The 18,731-nt window shown below is 35.4% G+C and overlaps 1 protein-coding gene across 1 annotated transcript in view; it reads right to left on the bottom strand.

Moving 5' to 3' along the window:
• Nucleotides 1-1,953: 1,953 nt before the first annotated feature.
• The window catches only part of RAVER2 (ribonucleoprotein, PTB binding 2), a 73,761-nt gene continuing 56,983 nt past the window's right edge, over nucleotides 1,954-18,731 (bottom strand). Inside the window, exon 12 of the mRNA XM_006919279.3 lies at nucleotides 1,954-2,934. Within this exon, the coding sequence (XP_006919341.1) occupies nucleotides 2,788-2,934 (147 nt within the window). The 3' untranslated portion in view covers nucleotides 1,954-2,787. The remainder of the gene's footprint in view (nucleotides 2,935-18,731) is intronic.

Genomic DNA, 18,731 nt, shown 5'->3' with positions numbered 1-18,731 from the left:
TTTTTTTTTTTTGAGAAAATTGGTCATACCCAGGGGGACAGCTATGGAATAGATCCTTTGCTGCATGACGTTAATTCTTGAGAACTGTGCCAGTGCTTTCCTAAACATTATACCTTTAATCAGATTTGATTCTAAGAACCTGGATGCTATTATACATGCTTTTAAGAAATGTCAATGGATATCCTTTTATAACTACCACTTTGGGGCAAGCTATTCCAGCATTGGTTTTGGATGCTGTATGCAACCAGTTAGACTATATACCACATACACCGCACTGTTCTTAGAGTATTTCAATACTTACATCCATCTACAAGAGTTGATCACTATTTTGACCATCACCCTACAGCATAAGACTTGAAAGAAAAGACCCAGGTAGAAGCACTATGGAGTTCAGGATCCACTAGACGGTTTTCAGTATGCTTTGGGGTAGCTGGGTAATCAAAATGTCTAAGCTCTGATTCAATGTGAACCATAAGACCTGTATGACCAAGAGTCTGAAAAACTGTGTTAATACTGTCTAGCATTTGTTCAATGTTGTTATTTTTCACCTTTTGAGCCTGATAAAGAGTTCTGGATTCAGTGGCAGTAAGAAACTTGCCGTTTAAATTTGTTCAATAACCTTACATCACCAAGACCTGTCTAACAAACCTGTGGCCACTCTATATGCACTTTTTGTTTACTCTTTATACAAATAAATATGCTAGAGACTTCACATGCATATGCTTTTTAATATTAAGATTTCATTTTCATAGCATTTCAAACAATCTGTTTACTTAGAAAAATAACAGTAACTTTGAGAGGTTTGGTAATGGTCCTTATTACTAACAACACTTGATTTGTACTTATGTTATGACCAATGATAATGGGGCACAGGCCAGTACAGATGGCAGATCCACATGTGCTATAATCCAAAATATCTTTTAGTTCTTTCAACCTCTTCCTGCTTTCATTTTTGCAGCTCTGATTTAAAATTCACTATCTTCTGTTTGTACTGTCACAGAGGTGACTAAGCATTGAAGAAGCTTAATGCAACAGGAAAATGGGAAGAAGTGCAGAGCAAGGAGAAGCCATTACTAATCTCCTGAGTCATAACCGAGGAATGCTTATCCCGATCAGTTATTCATAGGTAGTATACTTCTTAGAAATTCTTAGTTTTAACTTTCTAGCTGTCATTTCCAAAAGAATATATGCAATAAATTAGACCAAGTAAAACTCTTTACAAATCATACAACATATGTACCAATTTTAAACTTCATAATTAAAACAGGATCTTATAAGTCCCCCAAATTACAAGGTATGCTCAGAGTTCAAAAAGACTAGGATCAGTGACACCCCTAAACTCCATTACATCAATTATGGTCTCATAACAAGGAACAAACTTAGAGATTTCTAGATGGCAAAGCATTTCTCATGCATTTGATACTAGGGTCTTCAGGAAATGGTGATGTGAAAAGTTATATGCAATAAAACAATTTTTTCGCAAATTAGGTTAAATAGCCAATAAATTCTTAGCCTAATATACTACAAAAGAATGAGACCAAGCAGAGTGAGGTAAAGCTCATTAGCTCAAAATAGTTATACTGTTACTCCATAAGATTCCTTCAGAAAGGACAATATTGATTCCTTTATTATAATTTTGCAGAAATAGGGCAGTTGATAGTCAAAATATGCCCTATTCTAGTAATTAGGTCATCACTAGTCTATGCTATGAAATGAGACAAACCTAGGTTCTTTGCCACTTAAAAGTCTGCTGCAAAAGTTAAAGGTGACATAAAAAGATTAAGTAATCAGCACTGTCAGGTCAGGGGTCAGCACACTTTCTCTATGAAGGGCCAGATAGTAAATACTTTAGGCTTTGCAAGCCTTCTGGTCTCTGTTGCAGCTATTCTGCTCTGCCACTGTAGCACAAAAGTAACCATAGGAAATATGTAAATGAATGAGCACGGTTGTGTTCCAATAAAATTTTATGTATGGGCACTGAACTTCTATAATTTTAAAGTCATAAATTTTCATTTTTCCTCCAACCATTTAAAAATGTAAACATCATTCTTAGCTTGTAGTCTGTACAAAAACAGGTGGAGGACTGAATTTCACCCCGGGGTAGAGTTTGCCAACCCCTGAAATTAGATCACCAGAGCTACTTTTCTTAAAACACCTTGTTTTTCACAAAAGGCATAAGTGGTTAATAACATATTAAGAGTAAAGCATCTGTAGCAGTGTATACTTTGGACGTCACCATCACTCTGTTTGGATTATATATTGCCTGGCTGGTGTGGGGGTAATAATTTAGTTTGCATATAAGAGCATCTTTATAACGATACCATCACTGCATTTTGTATTCCTATAGTTCTAAGGAAAAGATCTAAAAATCTATAAATGAGATTACTTCTAAGGGAAATTAAATTGAAATACACATTGGCTTATAAGAAACTCATTCTTCTAAGGCCCAGGAAACAAGACTGTTTCCCATTTATTGCTTCAAATTTTTATATATGGTGTCAAAATTATTCCCAGTCCTAAAACAAGGAATATTGTTAATTTCTACAGTGGACTTATATCACATTGAATAAGATGACTCTAATTCTAGTGGAAAATGTCCTCAATTGATGTCTCTTCTTATTGCTACTTTTTATTTGGCAATTATGCCTGCTGCACAACACAGTTCTTTCTGGGAAACTATAAACCCGTATTTAAAGGATATGGCTAGTTTGAATGTAGTTAAGGCAGCGATGAACAGCAGAGATACTGCAAAGAACCTTATGAGGTTATATAAGGAAAGAACTTAGCTCAGTACACTCGCTTCTTTTTTAAGTAGGTCTCCACGTAATATGCTCCTTTGCCCTGAGAATGCTGGTCAACAAATTCCACTGAACCACCTTCTGGGGCAGAGACGAGATATGATGAGCCTCGCTTTTCATTTCTTAAAGATGACACCTACGAGAAAAAGAAATCACAACTAATGCTAAAACCTATGTTAAAATTCATTTGCTAAGGATGTTTACAGGAAAAGCAATTCTACTTCCGATTTGGTATAAAAATGGAATAGCAGGATAAATAACAGAGCTGTCAAAAAAACTGCACAAACTTCTTTGTTAAAACAAATCAGATTTTAAAATTTCTATATCAAAATCACTTGTGGAACTTTTGTAAAATACAGACCAGTCTGAGGGCCCTTTCTCCCCCATGACCCCATTTTGGGGAAAGGAAGAAAACACTGCAGTTGCTTCTACTGTTTGCACCTAGTTAAACCCCACTGAATCAGAATACCATACCTGATACCAGTATTCCTCTGAAAGGAGAGTGCCTAAGAAACTGAGCTGCATATCAAATTAGATGTTAAATTCATCTCGTAATAAAAAGTAGCAAGAGAATAAACTAATAGGTGTAAAAACTGGCAAATGATGTCAGTGAAAATAACACGATACCTTCTAGAGAGCAATGTGAATTCAAACTTTAGAAAGCATGTTAAAATACCTATTGCCAGGCTCCATCATGGAGATTCTGATCTGGAAGTGTTTATGATAAGAAGGGCCAAAACATTCCTCACAAGTAATCACAGTAATCAATATAGTAAAATAGATCGTGCAGCACAGCCTCCCCGCGAGCTCCTAATTTCTTTCTCACATTTACAATCTTGTTGAAGCAGAATTATATAACAATATATGAGAATGTAGAAGTGACTCATAAGGAAAACTTCCAGTAATGCAGATGAGCCTTCTCACATTACAGTTAAAATTATAATAGTTTTTAAACCAATAATGGTCACAATTTAAAAAATGGGGGTTAACTTGTGAGATGATGAGTCTGTTACAACTCCCCGTAGATAATGTAGTTCTCATTGATGTTGAGAGGGATAAGGAGATGACTAAGAGTGACACAGGAGGCTACTGAGTGCCCTCCTCCCATGGACTCGCCAAACGCACAGCTACACATGGGCAGTTCCCTCTAAGAGAGATCCAGAAATGAGCTGAGCTACTCCTACATACTGGACAGAGAAAATGTCCACACAGAAATGGGTAGGAAAGGCTTGAGACATATCGCATAAACCTCACCCCCAGCACAGCACCATACAACAAACAGACTAAGTTTTATGTAAGCCTCATGGTGACAAAACCGAAACCTACAGTGAGTGAGTGTGTATGTACATACACACACACGAGATGAATTCATATATACTATGAATGACATGAAGAAAAAGGAATCAGCATACAACTGCAGAAAATCATCAAATCACAAGACAGCAAGAGGAAAAAAGTTACAAAACAACCAGAAAATAACAAAATGACAATAGTAAGTACATAGGCATCAATAATGACTAAATATAAATGGACTAAATTCTCCAGTAGACAGATACAGAGCAAATGAATGAATAAAAATCAAGGCCCAACAATGTGTTTACAAGAGTCTTAGCTTAACGGACGCACGGACTAAAAGTGAAAAAATGGAAGAAGAAATTCCATATAAAGGAAAGCAAGGGTCACTGTACTTGTATCAGACAAAATAAACTTTAACAAAATGTCATTATAAAAGAGGTCAATAAGAGGATATAACAATTGTAAATATTTATGAACCCCAAACAGGACCACCTAATATATAAAGCAAATATTAAGCAATGTGAAGTGAGAAACAGGCAGCAATATAATAATAGAGGAATTCCATACACCACTTTCAACGATGGATTATGTGAGAAGAAAATCATTAGGGAAACTGGTTGTAAACTACATGTTAGACCAGATGGACCTAACAAAAAACATTCGGAACATTCCATTCAAAAGCTACCAAATACACGTTCTCAACAACACATGGGACATTCCCCAGGGTAGATTGTATATCAGGTCACAAAACAAGTCTCAATAAATTTAAGAAGACTGAAATCACATCAAGCATCTTTTCAGACTACAATGGTATGAAACTGGAAAATTCTCAAGGGAGATTAAACAACATCCTCCTGAACAATGGGTCGAATCAAAAGAAAAATTATCTTGAGAAAGGTAAAAACGAAAACATGATATATCAAAACTTATGGGATGCAGCAAAAGCAGTTAAAGGGAAATTTATAGTGATAAATGCCTACATGAAGAAAAAGATATCTCATATAAACAACTTAACTTTACATTTCAAGGAACTAGAAAAAGAACAAACTAAGCTCAAAGTTGGTAGAAGAAAGGAAGGAAAGATCAGAACAGAAATAAAACACCAAAAAGACAATAGAAAACATTAATGAAAATAAGAGGCAGTTCTTTGAAAAGATAAAACTGACAAACCTTTTGTTAGACTCACCAAGAAAAAGACAGAAGACTTCAATAATTGAAATTATGAATGAAAGAGGGGACATTACAACTTATACCACAGAAATCAATCACAGAGACCATTAAGAATAATTATACATAAACACAATGGACAACCTAGAAGAAAAGGATAAATTACTAGAAACACACAATCTACAAAGAAATATAAAACATGAACAGACTGATACTAGTAAGGAGATTGAATCAGTAATTAAAAACCTCACAACACAGAAAAGTCTAGAACCAGATGGCTTTAGTGGTGAATCCTACCAAACATTTAAAGAATTAATACCAATCCTTCTCAAACTCTTCCAGAAAACAGAAGAGGATGAACACTTCCAAACTCATTTTACAAGGCCAGCATTACTCCTGTACCCAAACCAGACAAGGACATTACAAGAAAATTACAGGCAAATATCCTTGATGAACAAAGATATAAAAATCCTTAACAAAATATTAGTAAACTGAATTCAACAATACATTAAAAAGATTCTACACCATGATCAAGTGTGATGTATTCCAGAGGTACAAGGATAGTTCAACATCCACAAATCAATGTAATACACCCATTAACAAAATGAAAATAAAAATCATGGTCATCTCAACAGATACAGAAAAGCATCTGAAATTCAACAGCCATTCATGATTAAAAGCTCTCTATAAGTGAGTATAAAGGGAATGTGCCTTAACACAATGTAGGCCAAATATGACACAACATCTCACTCAACAATGAAAAGCTGAAAGCTTTTCTTCTAAGATTAGGAACAAAACAAGGATGCTCACTTTTGTCCCTTATTTGACAGTGTTAGAAGCCCTCACCAGAGCTATTAGGCAAGAAAAACAAAAGGCATCCAAATTGGAGAGGAAGAAGTAAAACTGTCACTATTTGCAGATAACATGATGCTACATATAGAGAACCTTAAAGACTCCATTAAAAACCAATTAGAATAAACAATTTCAGTAAAGTTGCAAGATCCTAAATCAGTATACAAAAATCAGCTGCTTTTCTATACACTAATAATGACTATCAGAAAGAAATTAAGAAAATCTCATTTACAATAGAATCAAGGAAAAAAATCATAGGACTAAATGTAACCAAGGACATGAAAGATCTGTACCCTGAAAAGTCTAAGAAGCTTATGAAATGGAAAGATATTCTCTGTTCATGGATTAGAAGAAGTAATATTGTTTAAAATGTCCATGCTATCCAAAATATCCTACAGATTGAATGCAATCCCTATCAAATTTCTAATGGCATTTTTCACAGAAATAGAACAAACAATCCTAAAATTTGTATGGAACTACAAAAGACTCAAAGTGGCCAAATCAATCTTGAGAAAGAACAAAGATATGTCATGCGTACTGATTTTACAAAGCTATAGTAATCAAAACAGTATGGTATAAAAAACACAGATCAATGAAACAGAATAGAAAGGCCAGAAATACACCTACACATAAGTGGTCAATTAATTAATGACAAAGGAGCCAAGTATGTACAATTGGGAAAGACTGTCTCTTCAATAAATGGTGCTGGGGTAATGGGACGGCCACATGCAAAAGAATGACACTGGACATACACCAACATTAATTCAAAATGGATTAAAATTTGAACACTTAAAGGTAAAAAGCAGAAATAAACAAGTGGGACTACTTCAAACTAAAAAAAAAAGCTGAACAGCAGAAGAAATCAACAAAATGGAAAGGCTCAACTTCCCAAATGGGAGAAAATATTTGCAAATCACATATCTGACAGCTTAATCACATATCTGACATAGGTTAATGTCCAAAATATATAAATATCTCACACGACAGCATGAAAACAATCTGATTATAAAATGGGTGGAGGACCTGAATAGACATTTTTCCAAAGAAGACATACAAATGGCCAGCAGGTACATGAAAAGGTGTTCAACATCACTAATCATCAGGCAAATGCAAATCAAAACTATAATGCAGTATCACCTCACACCTGTTAGAACGGCTATTATAAAAAAGAGAAAATAACAATAGGCAAGGACATGTAGAAAAGGGCAACTGTGCCCTGTTAGTGAGAATGTCAATTGCTGCAACCATATGGAAAACAGTATGGAGTTCCTCAAAGAATTAAAAGTAGAGCTACCACATGATCCAGTAATTCCACTTCTGGATATTTATCCAAACGAAAGAAAAAAAGTAGGTCAAAACATACACGCACTCCTATATTCAATGCAGCATTATTTACAATAGCCAAGATATTGAAGTAACATAAACGTCCATTGAACAGATTTTTTAAAATGTGGTATATGATGGAATATTATTCAGCCATAAAAAAGAAGGAAATATTGCCATTTGTAAAAACCTGGGTGGACTTGAGGGCAATATGCTAAGTGAAATAAGTCAAAGACAAATACTATATGATCTCAAAAGTGAGATCTAAAAAGCAAACAAGAAAATGAAGCAAACCAAACTCATAGATTCAGAGAACAGACTGGTGGTTGCTAGAGGTGACAGGAGTAGGGTGGTGAAATGGGCAATGGTGTTTCAAGGGCCAAATTTCCAGCCAGTTATAAAATAAATAAGTACTGGGCATGTAATGTACAGCATGGTGACTATAATTAATAATACTATAGTGTGTATTTGAAAGTTGCTGAGAGTAAATATTAAAAGTTCTCATCACAAGGAAAAAATATTGTAACTATGGATGGTAGTAGATTTAATTAGACTTATTGTGATCATGTTGAAACAAATATAAATACTGAATCATATTGTACACCTGAAACTAATATACGTCAATTATATCTCTCTCAATTTACAAGAGAGATTCCACCCTTTTGTTGCTGCCTGCGACAAAACTGTGCTAACCCAGCAGTTCCCAACCTTTTTGGCACCAGGGACCGCTGTTCTTAGCGCTGGGGAGCGGCTGCAAATACAGATGAAGCTTCACTCGCTTGCCCACTGCTCACCTCCTGCTGTGTGGCCCAGTTTCTCACAGGCCACGGACCAGTACTAGTCCGCAGCCCGGGGGTTGGGGACCCCTGCTTAGCTGGAGCATCCTCCCCCTCGCTCTTCTTCCCCCACTACCGATCCTCTTCATTATTCCCTTCAGCTGCGTTCTCTGAGTTCCTTTGTTGGTCTGGTTGTCTTACTGCAGGTTGGACGACAGCGCTAACACTGTCAGACTCTTAGCGTCAAGTATAAAGAACTGTTTCCTATCAGCTTTCTTCCTCTAATAAATGATCAGTCCCTTAAATTAGTTTAATTTTGAAAAGCTACTTGTTTTATAACCTAATTCATTTTTCAAAAAGGGGGAGAGAAACAATACCTTACTCTGGGATCTGGAACTCTCACTCTCTTAATTCCCTTCCCTGCTATGTAGTAATCCATGTTTCACACCTTAGTACAAAGCAAAGCAACAATCTGAATATTCCTCTCTTTCTATACCATCTTGATTCTCAGAAGCCAGGTAAGAAATTTATTAGATGCTTTCATTCAAAGGACTTCCCAACTGTGCTACACCATTCTCAATAAGAACCACCAGTTGAGATGTTTGCGATCAGCAAAAACATCAAGCTGCACAGGAAATATTAGTAAGAAAAGGAAATGAAAATGGATGTCATTACAGCCCACATGATACGGGGAGAAAGATAATTCTTCTGATACACTCTATTGAATATCTCTAACTTTCAGTGCAAGGACTCGAGTTCAGTGGGAAATGATAATAGTTGATTACCACTTTTGATACAAAGCTCAGTGTTCTAGGAGAAATGAAACAACAAAAAAGAGAAAACCATAAAAGAGGGAAAGTGTAAAGCAAGCAAATACTTTTCCTTCTATTTCACATTTGGAGGGCATAGACATCCATGCCTTCATAGACTAACTTCTGAGAGCACTGGGCTGTGTGCTATGGGGTTACCTGGAAGAATGAAATTTGAACTGTGCCCTCCAAGAGATCATATCTTAGGAGGGGAAGTTAAAAAAAAAAGCACAAACAATTCTAAAAGGAGAATGCCACCACGCCTAAAGAAAAATAGAGGTGACGCGCTAGAGCTTTTACAGAGAAGGGAAAATGAGAGAGGTTTTGAGGAATGGACAAAGGTTCACGGATGATCCCATGTGAATTAAGATTTGGAGGTAAGGTCAGATATGGTCACGAGTAGGCCAGGAATGACCCTTCTAGGAGGCGCCTGAGCAAAGGCAGATGGCAGGAAAGCATGGGCCTGTGATGGGATACAGTAGCTGGTCCATGGAAGAAAGTCGGAGCAAAGGAGATTAGAAAGGCAAGCTGGCCTCAATCATGGATAAGCTAGAATGCCAAGCTAAGGATTATAAACAAGGAATGATATGTTTGATCTTGAAATGTGGATTAACAAGCGGCTCCATAAAAAATGTGGCGATGGAGGAGATGGCATCAGAAGATCCCGCCAGGAGGCTACTGAACTTATGTTATTAGACATGTGCATGCGAACACATCAGATTATATGTGATTTGATTTTTTTTACGTGGAATATACAAGTGAGAAAGAACAAAGCGGTTTACTTTGAAAATCTGATTTAAAAAGTATTTCAATGGGAATTCATGCTTTGGAGAGACTGAAGAAAGACATTGAGAAAAGCTATAATTTAATATTTAGGAGGAAATCAGATCAACAACATAGCTAAGTCATAGTACATGTGGGGAGGTATAACTTGACAAAATATAATTATGATGATATCCTACGTTGCTCCTGACATCAGCTCTGTGTAGTAGGATAGTAGATAATCTATTCAATTATCTCCATTGAAGAGATGAGAAAACAGCTCTGGAAACCTGTGACTTGGCTAAAATCACAAGGCTATTTAATGTTAGAACTGAGACTCCAATCCAGTTTTCCTCGGTTTAGTGTTCATTGTTCTAACCTGCCTTATTTTTTAATCCATTTCCCATTTGCCCAGAGCATGCTCACAGGTGGCACTTGCAGCTGCAGTGTTTACCCTGAGATAATTCGTGGATTACAGTCCTAACCTTACCCCTAAAACCTACCATGAAAAATCTCTTTTATTATAATTTTCACATCACTATAGTATAGTGATAGTATCGGGAAACAAATGACATCATTCTATTTATACATTATTTTTAGTAGTGGTATTTCCATTTAGAAAATATAGTAATTCTCTATCGTTGAAAATGTCACATCCCAGAAAACACAGCATTCCTAACGTAGCATTCCTACACATGTATTAATGCTGGCAGCAAGCGGCACTATTTTTCTTCTAAATGGGAAATGGGTTAAAAATCTAATCTTTTGCACTCATTTACTATGAAACTCATCTGTAACTATGCAATTGCTATGTTATTTTTGGATTTAAAAAATCATATTTTCTTCCTTTAATTAAAGCAAATCTTTTTATCTTCATATAACTGTAGACTTTCCTCTATTTCCATGTGAATGTAGAAAAAGAATGACACAATTTAATTTTTTGCTTAAGTTTTAATTCTTACGACGTGCCTTAATCTCGATTTTAAAGTTTACTTCAATAATTGAACTGAAGACTAGTTTTAAAAGCTCTCATAAGAATTCCAGAAAATGGAATCTTGAATATCCCTCAGAGATTACGTTTGGAATATGTTAATATCAATAGTGAATTTAATCAGGCTTATCTAACATCAGTCCAAATTAAGATATTTATTATTAATACTCTTCTGAAAGGAATGTAACCAGTTAGCATGTGGCCATTTAAATACAACATCAAACTGATTTTCAGAAAATTCTGCCTCTATTTAGGACACCTCAACTTTACATTTAGCCTTATTTTACCTTTTCTAAGTTTTGTCTCTTTAGCAAAGTTAGATTGGATGGAGAACCTAAAATGAACAACTGCGCTTGTTCTTCCAGAATCTCAATCAGACCCATTTCCTATTGCTTCAAGTCCAACTCTTGGACTTCATAACTAGAGAAACATGAATTTTTATTATCTTTTCTGCATTAAGCACAGTTTATTTCTAAAGTTTTATTTAAAGAGTTTCCCCCAGTTGTTAAAAAAATGTTTTAAAGTCAATATACTTCATTTTGTAGCATTGATATCACTGATGTTTGTTCCTCACATACATATACATACATAGATTTTTCAATTTTCATATTAATTTTTGCTTCTCAGCTACTTGCCTTTCTTCATATGAATTAAGTTTTAACTTCAAATTTAATAACTGATCCTCCAAAAGGTATTGTACTGCATTGAAAAAAAAATTTGATCATCCTCTTATGAGTTTCAGATACCAAGTTGTATAAATTATATACCTTATATTTATGTATGTTTGTAAGGACTTTTTAAAAATCAAAACACATTAAAATCCTTTGAAAAATTAGATTGTCAGAGTAGCAAAACTGTTTTCAGATTTATACTGTATTATATTTATTGATTTTTTGAACATTTAAAATACTGACTTGATTTATAAACAAAAGATTTTAAAATAATGAAGATAACTAAATCTTAAACACATTTCTTAATATCAATTTTTTGCAAGTCATTAAAAAATTATTTCCAACTTATTGTCAAATTAATATAATCTGTGGTTCCATAATTATTGTTGAAGGTGGGTTTAGGTTTATAAAAATATTGAAAATATTTAATATTTGTCACAAGATTACTGATCTATCACAGTTGACACAAGAATCTTTTGGGCAAGTCTCACTGCTTTATTTGCCCACTAGGTGGCAGCATTAGGTTCTTTATATAAGGACTGACTGTTTAGGCCTTTTTGTTTTTGTTTGTTTAATTATTTTTAAATTTAGTTTCAAGTACACAGTACGTTGTTTAGACATATATACAGTTCATAAAATGATCCTCCCAATTGCTCCCTCCCTCCCCTGGCCCTCCACCTAACCAACGTATTAATGCTAACTGCATTCCCTATGCCGTGCTCCCCATCTCCGTGACCATCCATCAGCTACTAATTTGTACTTCTTTAGACCTTCACCCCATTCTCCCAGCCTCAACAAACCCTTCTCTCTGTCCTACACCAAACTGTCCACTATATTTGTGAGTCTGTTTTTGATTAGTTTGTTCTTTTTATTCCTTAAATTCCGCATATAAGTGAAATCATATAGTGTTTATCTTTCTCTGTCTGACTTAAATACCTTTTAGGTCCATCAAAGTAATATCTTTTTCCATACCCTTCCTTTTCATATATAGGGGTCTTGTTTTCTTATCTTTTCAGCCATTCAATCTTTTGGTTGGAGCACTTAGTTCTTTTCCATTTGAGGTACTTATTAATAGGAATGTAGTTGTTACCATTCTTTATTCCTGTTTTTGATACATGTTTTTTCTTCTTAAAGAAGTCTCTCTGACATTTCCTGTAATTCTGGCTTTATGGTGATAAATCCCTTTAGCTTATTTTTGTCTGGGATGCTCTTCATCTGTCCTTCAACTCTAAATGATAGCTTTGCTGGATAAATTATTCTTAGTTGTATACCCTGGGTCTTAATCCTGTTGAATATTTTTTGCCAAGCCCTTCTGCCCTGCATAGTTTCTTTTGAGAAATCAGCTGCCAGTCTTATGGGTGTTCTCTAATAGGTAATTATTTGTTTTTCTGTTGCTGCTTTTAATATTCTTTCTTTGTATTTAACCTTTGGCATTTTAATTATGATGTGTCTTGGTGTGGGCCTCTTTGGATCTCTGATTTTTGGAATTCTCTGAGCTGGGGAAGGAAATGGACATAAAACCCCAGGCCTTTTTGTTTTTGCTTCCTCTTCTCTTATCGCACCATCATCATACGTTCTGTGGTTGCTTCTCTAGAACAGGCAGTCAGCTGCTTGGCAGAAAATACTCTTTAGTGACCAACGGCAACACAGGAGTACAGTGTGCAGGTAGATAGCATGCTGCTAATGTGCTGAATACCAGACAACGACCCAGTATGGCCAGTTAAATAAGAATCCCAAACCAAAATTTAAACAGTCACATGAAACAACTGAAGTAATTCTTACATTATTATTTACATGACTGAAACTAATGACTATGTCAAATTTAAAAGTTGCTTCAGAGAAATTTTGACTTATTTTACCTATCTACTAAGAGGAGGAGAGGGAAAAATGTTTTCGACAGATTATAATTAGATGTTAGATTTTGGTGTTTCTAAAATATTTAACAAATTGACTCAAAGCCTTCTCCCAACTATCAGACACAGATGTATCTACTTATCTGTACCTCAGAACCCGACATTCCAAACTCCATTTATACATTCAAACTAACAAGATTACATAGCTGGTTATTATGCTTTTATCGCTGTTAGAGTGTGTACTACAAATTTTAAAATAACTACATCTATTTCTGACTTGTTTTTTCAAATAACAGTTCAAATATTTAAGAAATACAGTTTTTGAGAAAATTAATAACTGCAATTCAATGACATTATTGAGAAATGGGACCATGTGAAACTGGTTTCTAATTAGAACTAGACCTAAATAACTGATTTGGTGGTACATATACACAATGGAACATTATTCAGCCATAAGAAGAGATGAAATACTGCCATTTGCGACAACATGGATAGACTTCGAGATAATCATGCTAAGCGAAATAAGCCAGACAGAGTAAGTTGAAAATCACATGATATCACTTATACGTGCGATATAAAATAAACCTAAAAGCAACAAATGAGCAGGACAAACAAACAGAGACTCACGGGACTATAGGCTAGTGGTTACCAGAGGACTATAGACTAGTGGTTACTAGTGGGGTGGCGGAGGAGAGGGGAGGTGGACAGGGTAAAGGGGGTCAAACATAGGGTTTGGGGGAGAGTGAAGTTGGTAAAGAGAATCAAATATGTGGTAGCTGAAGGAAATTGGACTTTGGGTGGTAAACACACAATGGAATATACAGATGTCAAATGATAATGTACACCTGAAAATTATATAATCATATTAACCAATATTATTCCAATAAATTTAATTAAAAAAATAAAACTGATTTGTCTGCTTATCAATAGATACTTTTAAGAGCTCTAAAACACTAAATGAAAATGCTACCTCTTTAGTACAGTTAAGGCTTTTTTTTAACTTTAAAGTCCAATATTTGTTGATATTCAGAAAGTTGTACCACAATCAAACTCCAGGCATTTTCATCACTCCTGTGCTTGTTAATAGTCACTCGACAACTCCCACTTGGCCCCTCGTAACCACTGCCTATTTACGTTCTCTATAAGTTGTGTGTTCTGGAAATTTCATATAAATGGAATCAAGTAATATGTGACACCTCTGTATCTGGCTTACTTCACTTAGCAAAATGTTTTCCAGGCTAGTCCGTGTTGTGACAAGGATCAGTACTCTAATTCCTTTTATGGCTGAATTCCATTGTATGGATATACCATATTTTGTTTATGCATTCATCAACTGACGGACACTTGGGTTGTTCCTCTTTTTGGCTACTATGAATAATACTGCTATGAAAATTCATGTACAAGTCTATGTGTGAACATGTACTTTAATTCTCTTGGGAATATACCTAGGTCATAAAGTAACCCTGCATTTAACATTTTAAGGAACTGCCAAATTGTTTTCCAAAGTAGCACATCATTTCACATTCTCCCACAGCAATGAATGAGGGTAACCATGTCTCCATATCCTCACCAACACTTGCTATGACTCATTTTTCTTCATTCTTTATGTATTCTTCAGACTGGATATGTATTCTTCAACTGACCTATCCTCCAAACATGCTGATTCTTCCTTCTGCCTGTTCAAATCTGCTGCTGTGCTCCGGTGAATTTTTCACTTGAGTGATTGTACTTTTCAAATCCAGAATGTCCATTTGGTCTTCTTTTATAGTTGCTGTCTCCTTATTGATGTTTTCTGTTTGGTAAGACACTGTGCTCACACTTTCACTCAGTTCCTTCAACGTAGTTGCCTTTCACTCTTTGAACATTTAAGACAGGTGATTTAAAACTTTGTCTAAGTGAAGCCCAGTGTGTGGGCTTCCTTAGGGACAGTCTCTCTTCATTGCTTTTTCCCCATTTAGAGGAAAAAATATTGTTTTCCTATCTCATGATTTCCTGTTGAAACTGGCCATTTAAAATAATGTGGTAAGTCTGAAGACCAGATTGTACTCCCTCTTCAAACTGTGTTATTGCTGTTTGTTTGTTCAGTGACTTTTCTGAATTAATTATCTAAAGTCTGTTTTATTTGTGTGTGGGGGTCACTGAAGACTCCACTCTGTTAGCTCAGTGGTCAGACAATGATTGGACAGAGATGCCCTGAACCAATAAGGCTCCCAGACTTTGCTGAGGGTGCGTGGGTGGGTGGATGGCTGTGTGTGTGTGTCTCTGTGTGTGTTGGGCCATGCCTTCAATACTCAGCCCGGCAGCTGACAACTTTGTTTTAGCTGTCACTTCTAAATGTGAGAGTTTATAGCCTTCGAGGGTCCTTCCTGGGCATGTTCAGTCCTACACGTGTGCGTGGTCTTGTAAGAGTCCCAGGTAAGTTGGCTTTTCAAAGCCCCTGTGAGCATTCAATTCCCCAGCTTTTCCTATAAAGCTTTGGCTAGCCCATTCTCTGCCCCAAATGTAATCTACTGTCTCAGGCAACCACAAAGTTAAATAATTTCCTCTATATGTTTTCAACAAACTTTGTTAAAAGCTTTCTGCATTGGTTAAGCTCGGAGTCAGGTCAGATGAAAACAGCCTTGCAACTGGGGTCTTCCAGGGAACCAGCAGGCAGGTCAAATACTGACAGTTCTCTGGGAATGTGGCATTGTATGAGCTCCAACCCCTTCCCGCACCCTTCTTGTGGCTGCCAACATCCTGGTCTCCCCTGTGAATATAGACTGTTGGAAACAGGAATAAGGTAAGTTAAAAGACCACAAAGCTGGCTGTTCTTACAACATCCTGCCATTTTTCTTGAATAAATGCTCCCCAGGTTGCTATAAGCCTGTGGTTAATTCCCAGAGTTTTGTAAAAGTTGATTCTGTAATTTTTGCCAGTTTTATTGGTGATTTTTGGAGGAGAGAACATTTAGAGGTTTCCATTGTGTCATTTTTGCTGATGTCATCTATGGCTTGGATTTTCCATGTAGGCCCATGATATATCACAAACTAATTTTAGAGTATGGAATGAGTCAAGAGTCCGGGCTCATGTTTTCCAATATGGATAATCAGTTGTTCTAATATTTCTCTTCTTCACCTGTGACATTGTTTTGGCATTTTTGTCAAAAATCAATTTACCACTTAAGTATGCGTCTATTTTTGGACTGTCCCACTGATACATTTGCCTACTATTAGGCCAACACCACATAGTCTTAGTAACTATGACTTTACATCTTGAATTCGTCCTCCAACTTTGTTCTTTTATAAGACTGTTTTGGGTAGTGCGGTTCCTTTGCATTTCAATATAATTTTAAAAATCAGATTGTTAATCTCTAAGAAAAAAGACTGCTGAGAAACTCGTTAGAATTGTACTGAATCTATCGATCAATTTGAGAACTGATATCATACCAATATCCAAGTCTTCCCATCCATGAACATACGGTATGTAACTCCATTCACAGGCATCTTCTTTAATTTTTCTCAGTAATGTTTTGTAACAAGTTTTCATTGTAGAGTTCTTGCAAATATTCTCTTAATTTACTGCTATGTATTTCATGTTTGTTATTATAAATTGAAAAATTTTTTAAACTTTATTTTCTGATTGTTTGCTGCTAGTATATAGAAATACAATTCATTTTTGCATATCGCCCTTCTGAGACTGAAAAGTTTACTTACTAGTTTTAGTGGTGGTTTTTTAGATACTTAGGATTTTTTTATGTAAATAATCATGTCATACGCAAAAAGAAACATTTTTACTTTTCCTTTCTTATTTGATACTTTTTTAAAAACTTTGTTGCACTGACTAAAACCTCCAGTAAAGAGTTTAATAGAAGTGGTAAAAGTGTACATTCTTGCTTTGTTTTGACAATCTCTTTGTTTAACTGGAACATGTAGTCCATTTTGATTTAACTATTATTATTCAATTGAGATTTATCACTTAGCTATTTGTTTTCTATTCATCCAATTTTCCTTTTCCTTTCCTGATATTTTTGGCTTAATCAAATGTTCTTAAAATTCCATTGTAATTAAACTACTGACATTTTAGCCTGTACTTCTTTGTATTTTTTAATGATCGTTCTACAGATTACATATGCATTCCATAATTTATCACAATTTATTCAAGTTACTATTGTTCTTCTTCATGAGAAATGTAATAACCCTACAAACATAATTTCATTCACTCCATGCTGTCCCTTGAACTAATATCAAATATGTTACATCTATAATCCATTATAAACTCAATGTGTTATAATGTTGCTTTTAAATAAATTTAAAAAAGAAAATATAGTCTCTCTTCTATTTACTCACATATTTACCAGTTGTTTTAACATAGTGGTTCTCAATGGGGGGCAATCTAATGGGCAGAGGACAAGGATGCTGCTAAACATCCCACAATGTACAAGATAGCCTGCCACAACAGAGAATTATTTGGCCCAGAATATCAATAGGTAATGTGCGTTCTTTTTACATTGTTGCTTTTGAGATAATCTCTTTATAACTTTGGTTTTCAGCATATTAACTGGTGTGCCTAGATCAAATTTTGTTTTTATTTAGCCTGCTTTGCAAAGGTCGTCTCTGAGCCTGTTAGATCTGTAAGATTTTTAAATCAAATTTGGGAGATGTTTTTACCATTATTTTTTCAAATAGTTTATGCTCCATTTATCTTTCTCCCCTCCTCCTGGGACTCCAATAACATTTATTTTAGACTGCCTGATACTGTCCCTCTGATCCCTGATGATCCGGTCATTGGTTTTCAACCTCTTTCCATTTTGATTTGTTTATGTTAATTAAAATTTTTTTCCCCTGCTTTCTCCAATCTCCTGTTAAGTCCATTCAGTGTATTTTTTTTTCAGATATTATACTTTTCATTTCTAGAGTTTCTATACTTTTTAGTTTATATTTCTTTCCGAAATTCCTTATCTGTTCATTTTGACCTTATTTTCCTTTAAGTTCTTGAACATATTTATAACAGTTGCTCTAAGTCTTTGTCTACTAAGACCAACATCCGGGTCACCCTGGGGTCAGTTTCTATTAATTCCTTTTTCTTTTAATTGTGCGTAACATTGTTTCTTCAACTATCTAGTAATTTTTGTGGATGATATATTGTAGAGACTATAGGTTATAAAATCTTCCTCTGATAACTTGACTTTTGTTGTAAGAAGGAGTTAACTTTTCTGAACTCAAACTCCAAATTGTCTCCTCTGTGTATGGAGGAGTTGAATCTCTTCGCAGTTCTTCAGCCTTCCGTCTGTTGTTTTCCACTAGATTCTCCCTCACACGAACGTAATTCAGGAGTCGGTCAAGTATATATGGGCTCAGTTTACATAGAGATTTTGAGGCTTCTTCTTATGTAACCCCCTTCTCCTGAGATTACCCCCCTTGCTTTTTAGCCTCGCTAACAGTCTTGAACTCT

This window comes from Pteropus alecto, unplaced genomic scaffold (assembly GCF_000325575.1).
Source record: "Pteropus alecto unplaced genomic scaffold, ASM32557v1 scaffold25, whole genome shotgun sequence".
Classification (NCBI taxonomy): domain Eukaryota; kingdom Metazoa; phylum Chordata; class Mammalia; order Chiroptera; family Pteropodidae; genus Pteropus; species Pteropus alecto.
Note: the sequence above shows the minus strand (reverse complement) of the source record. Positions and strands in the feature narration are given on the sequence as shown.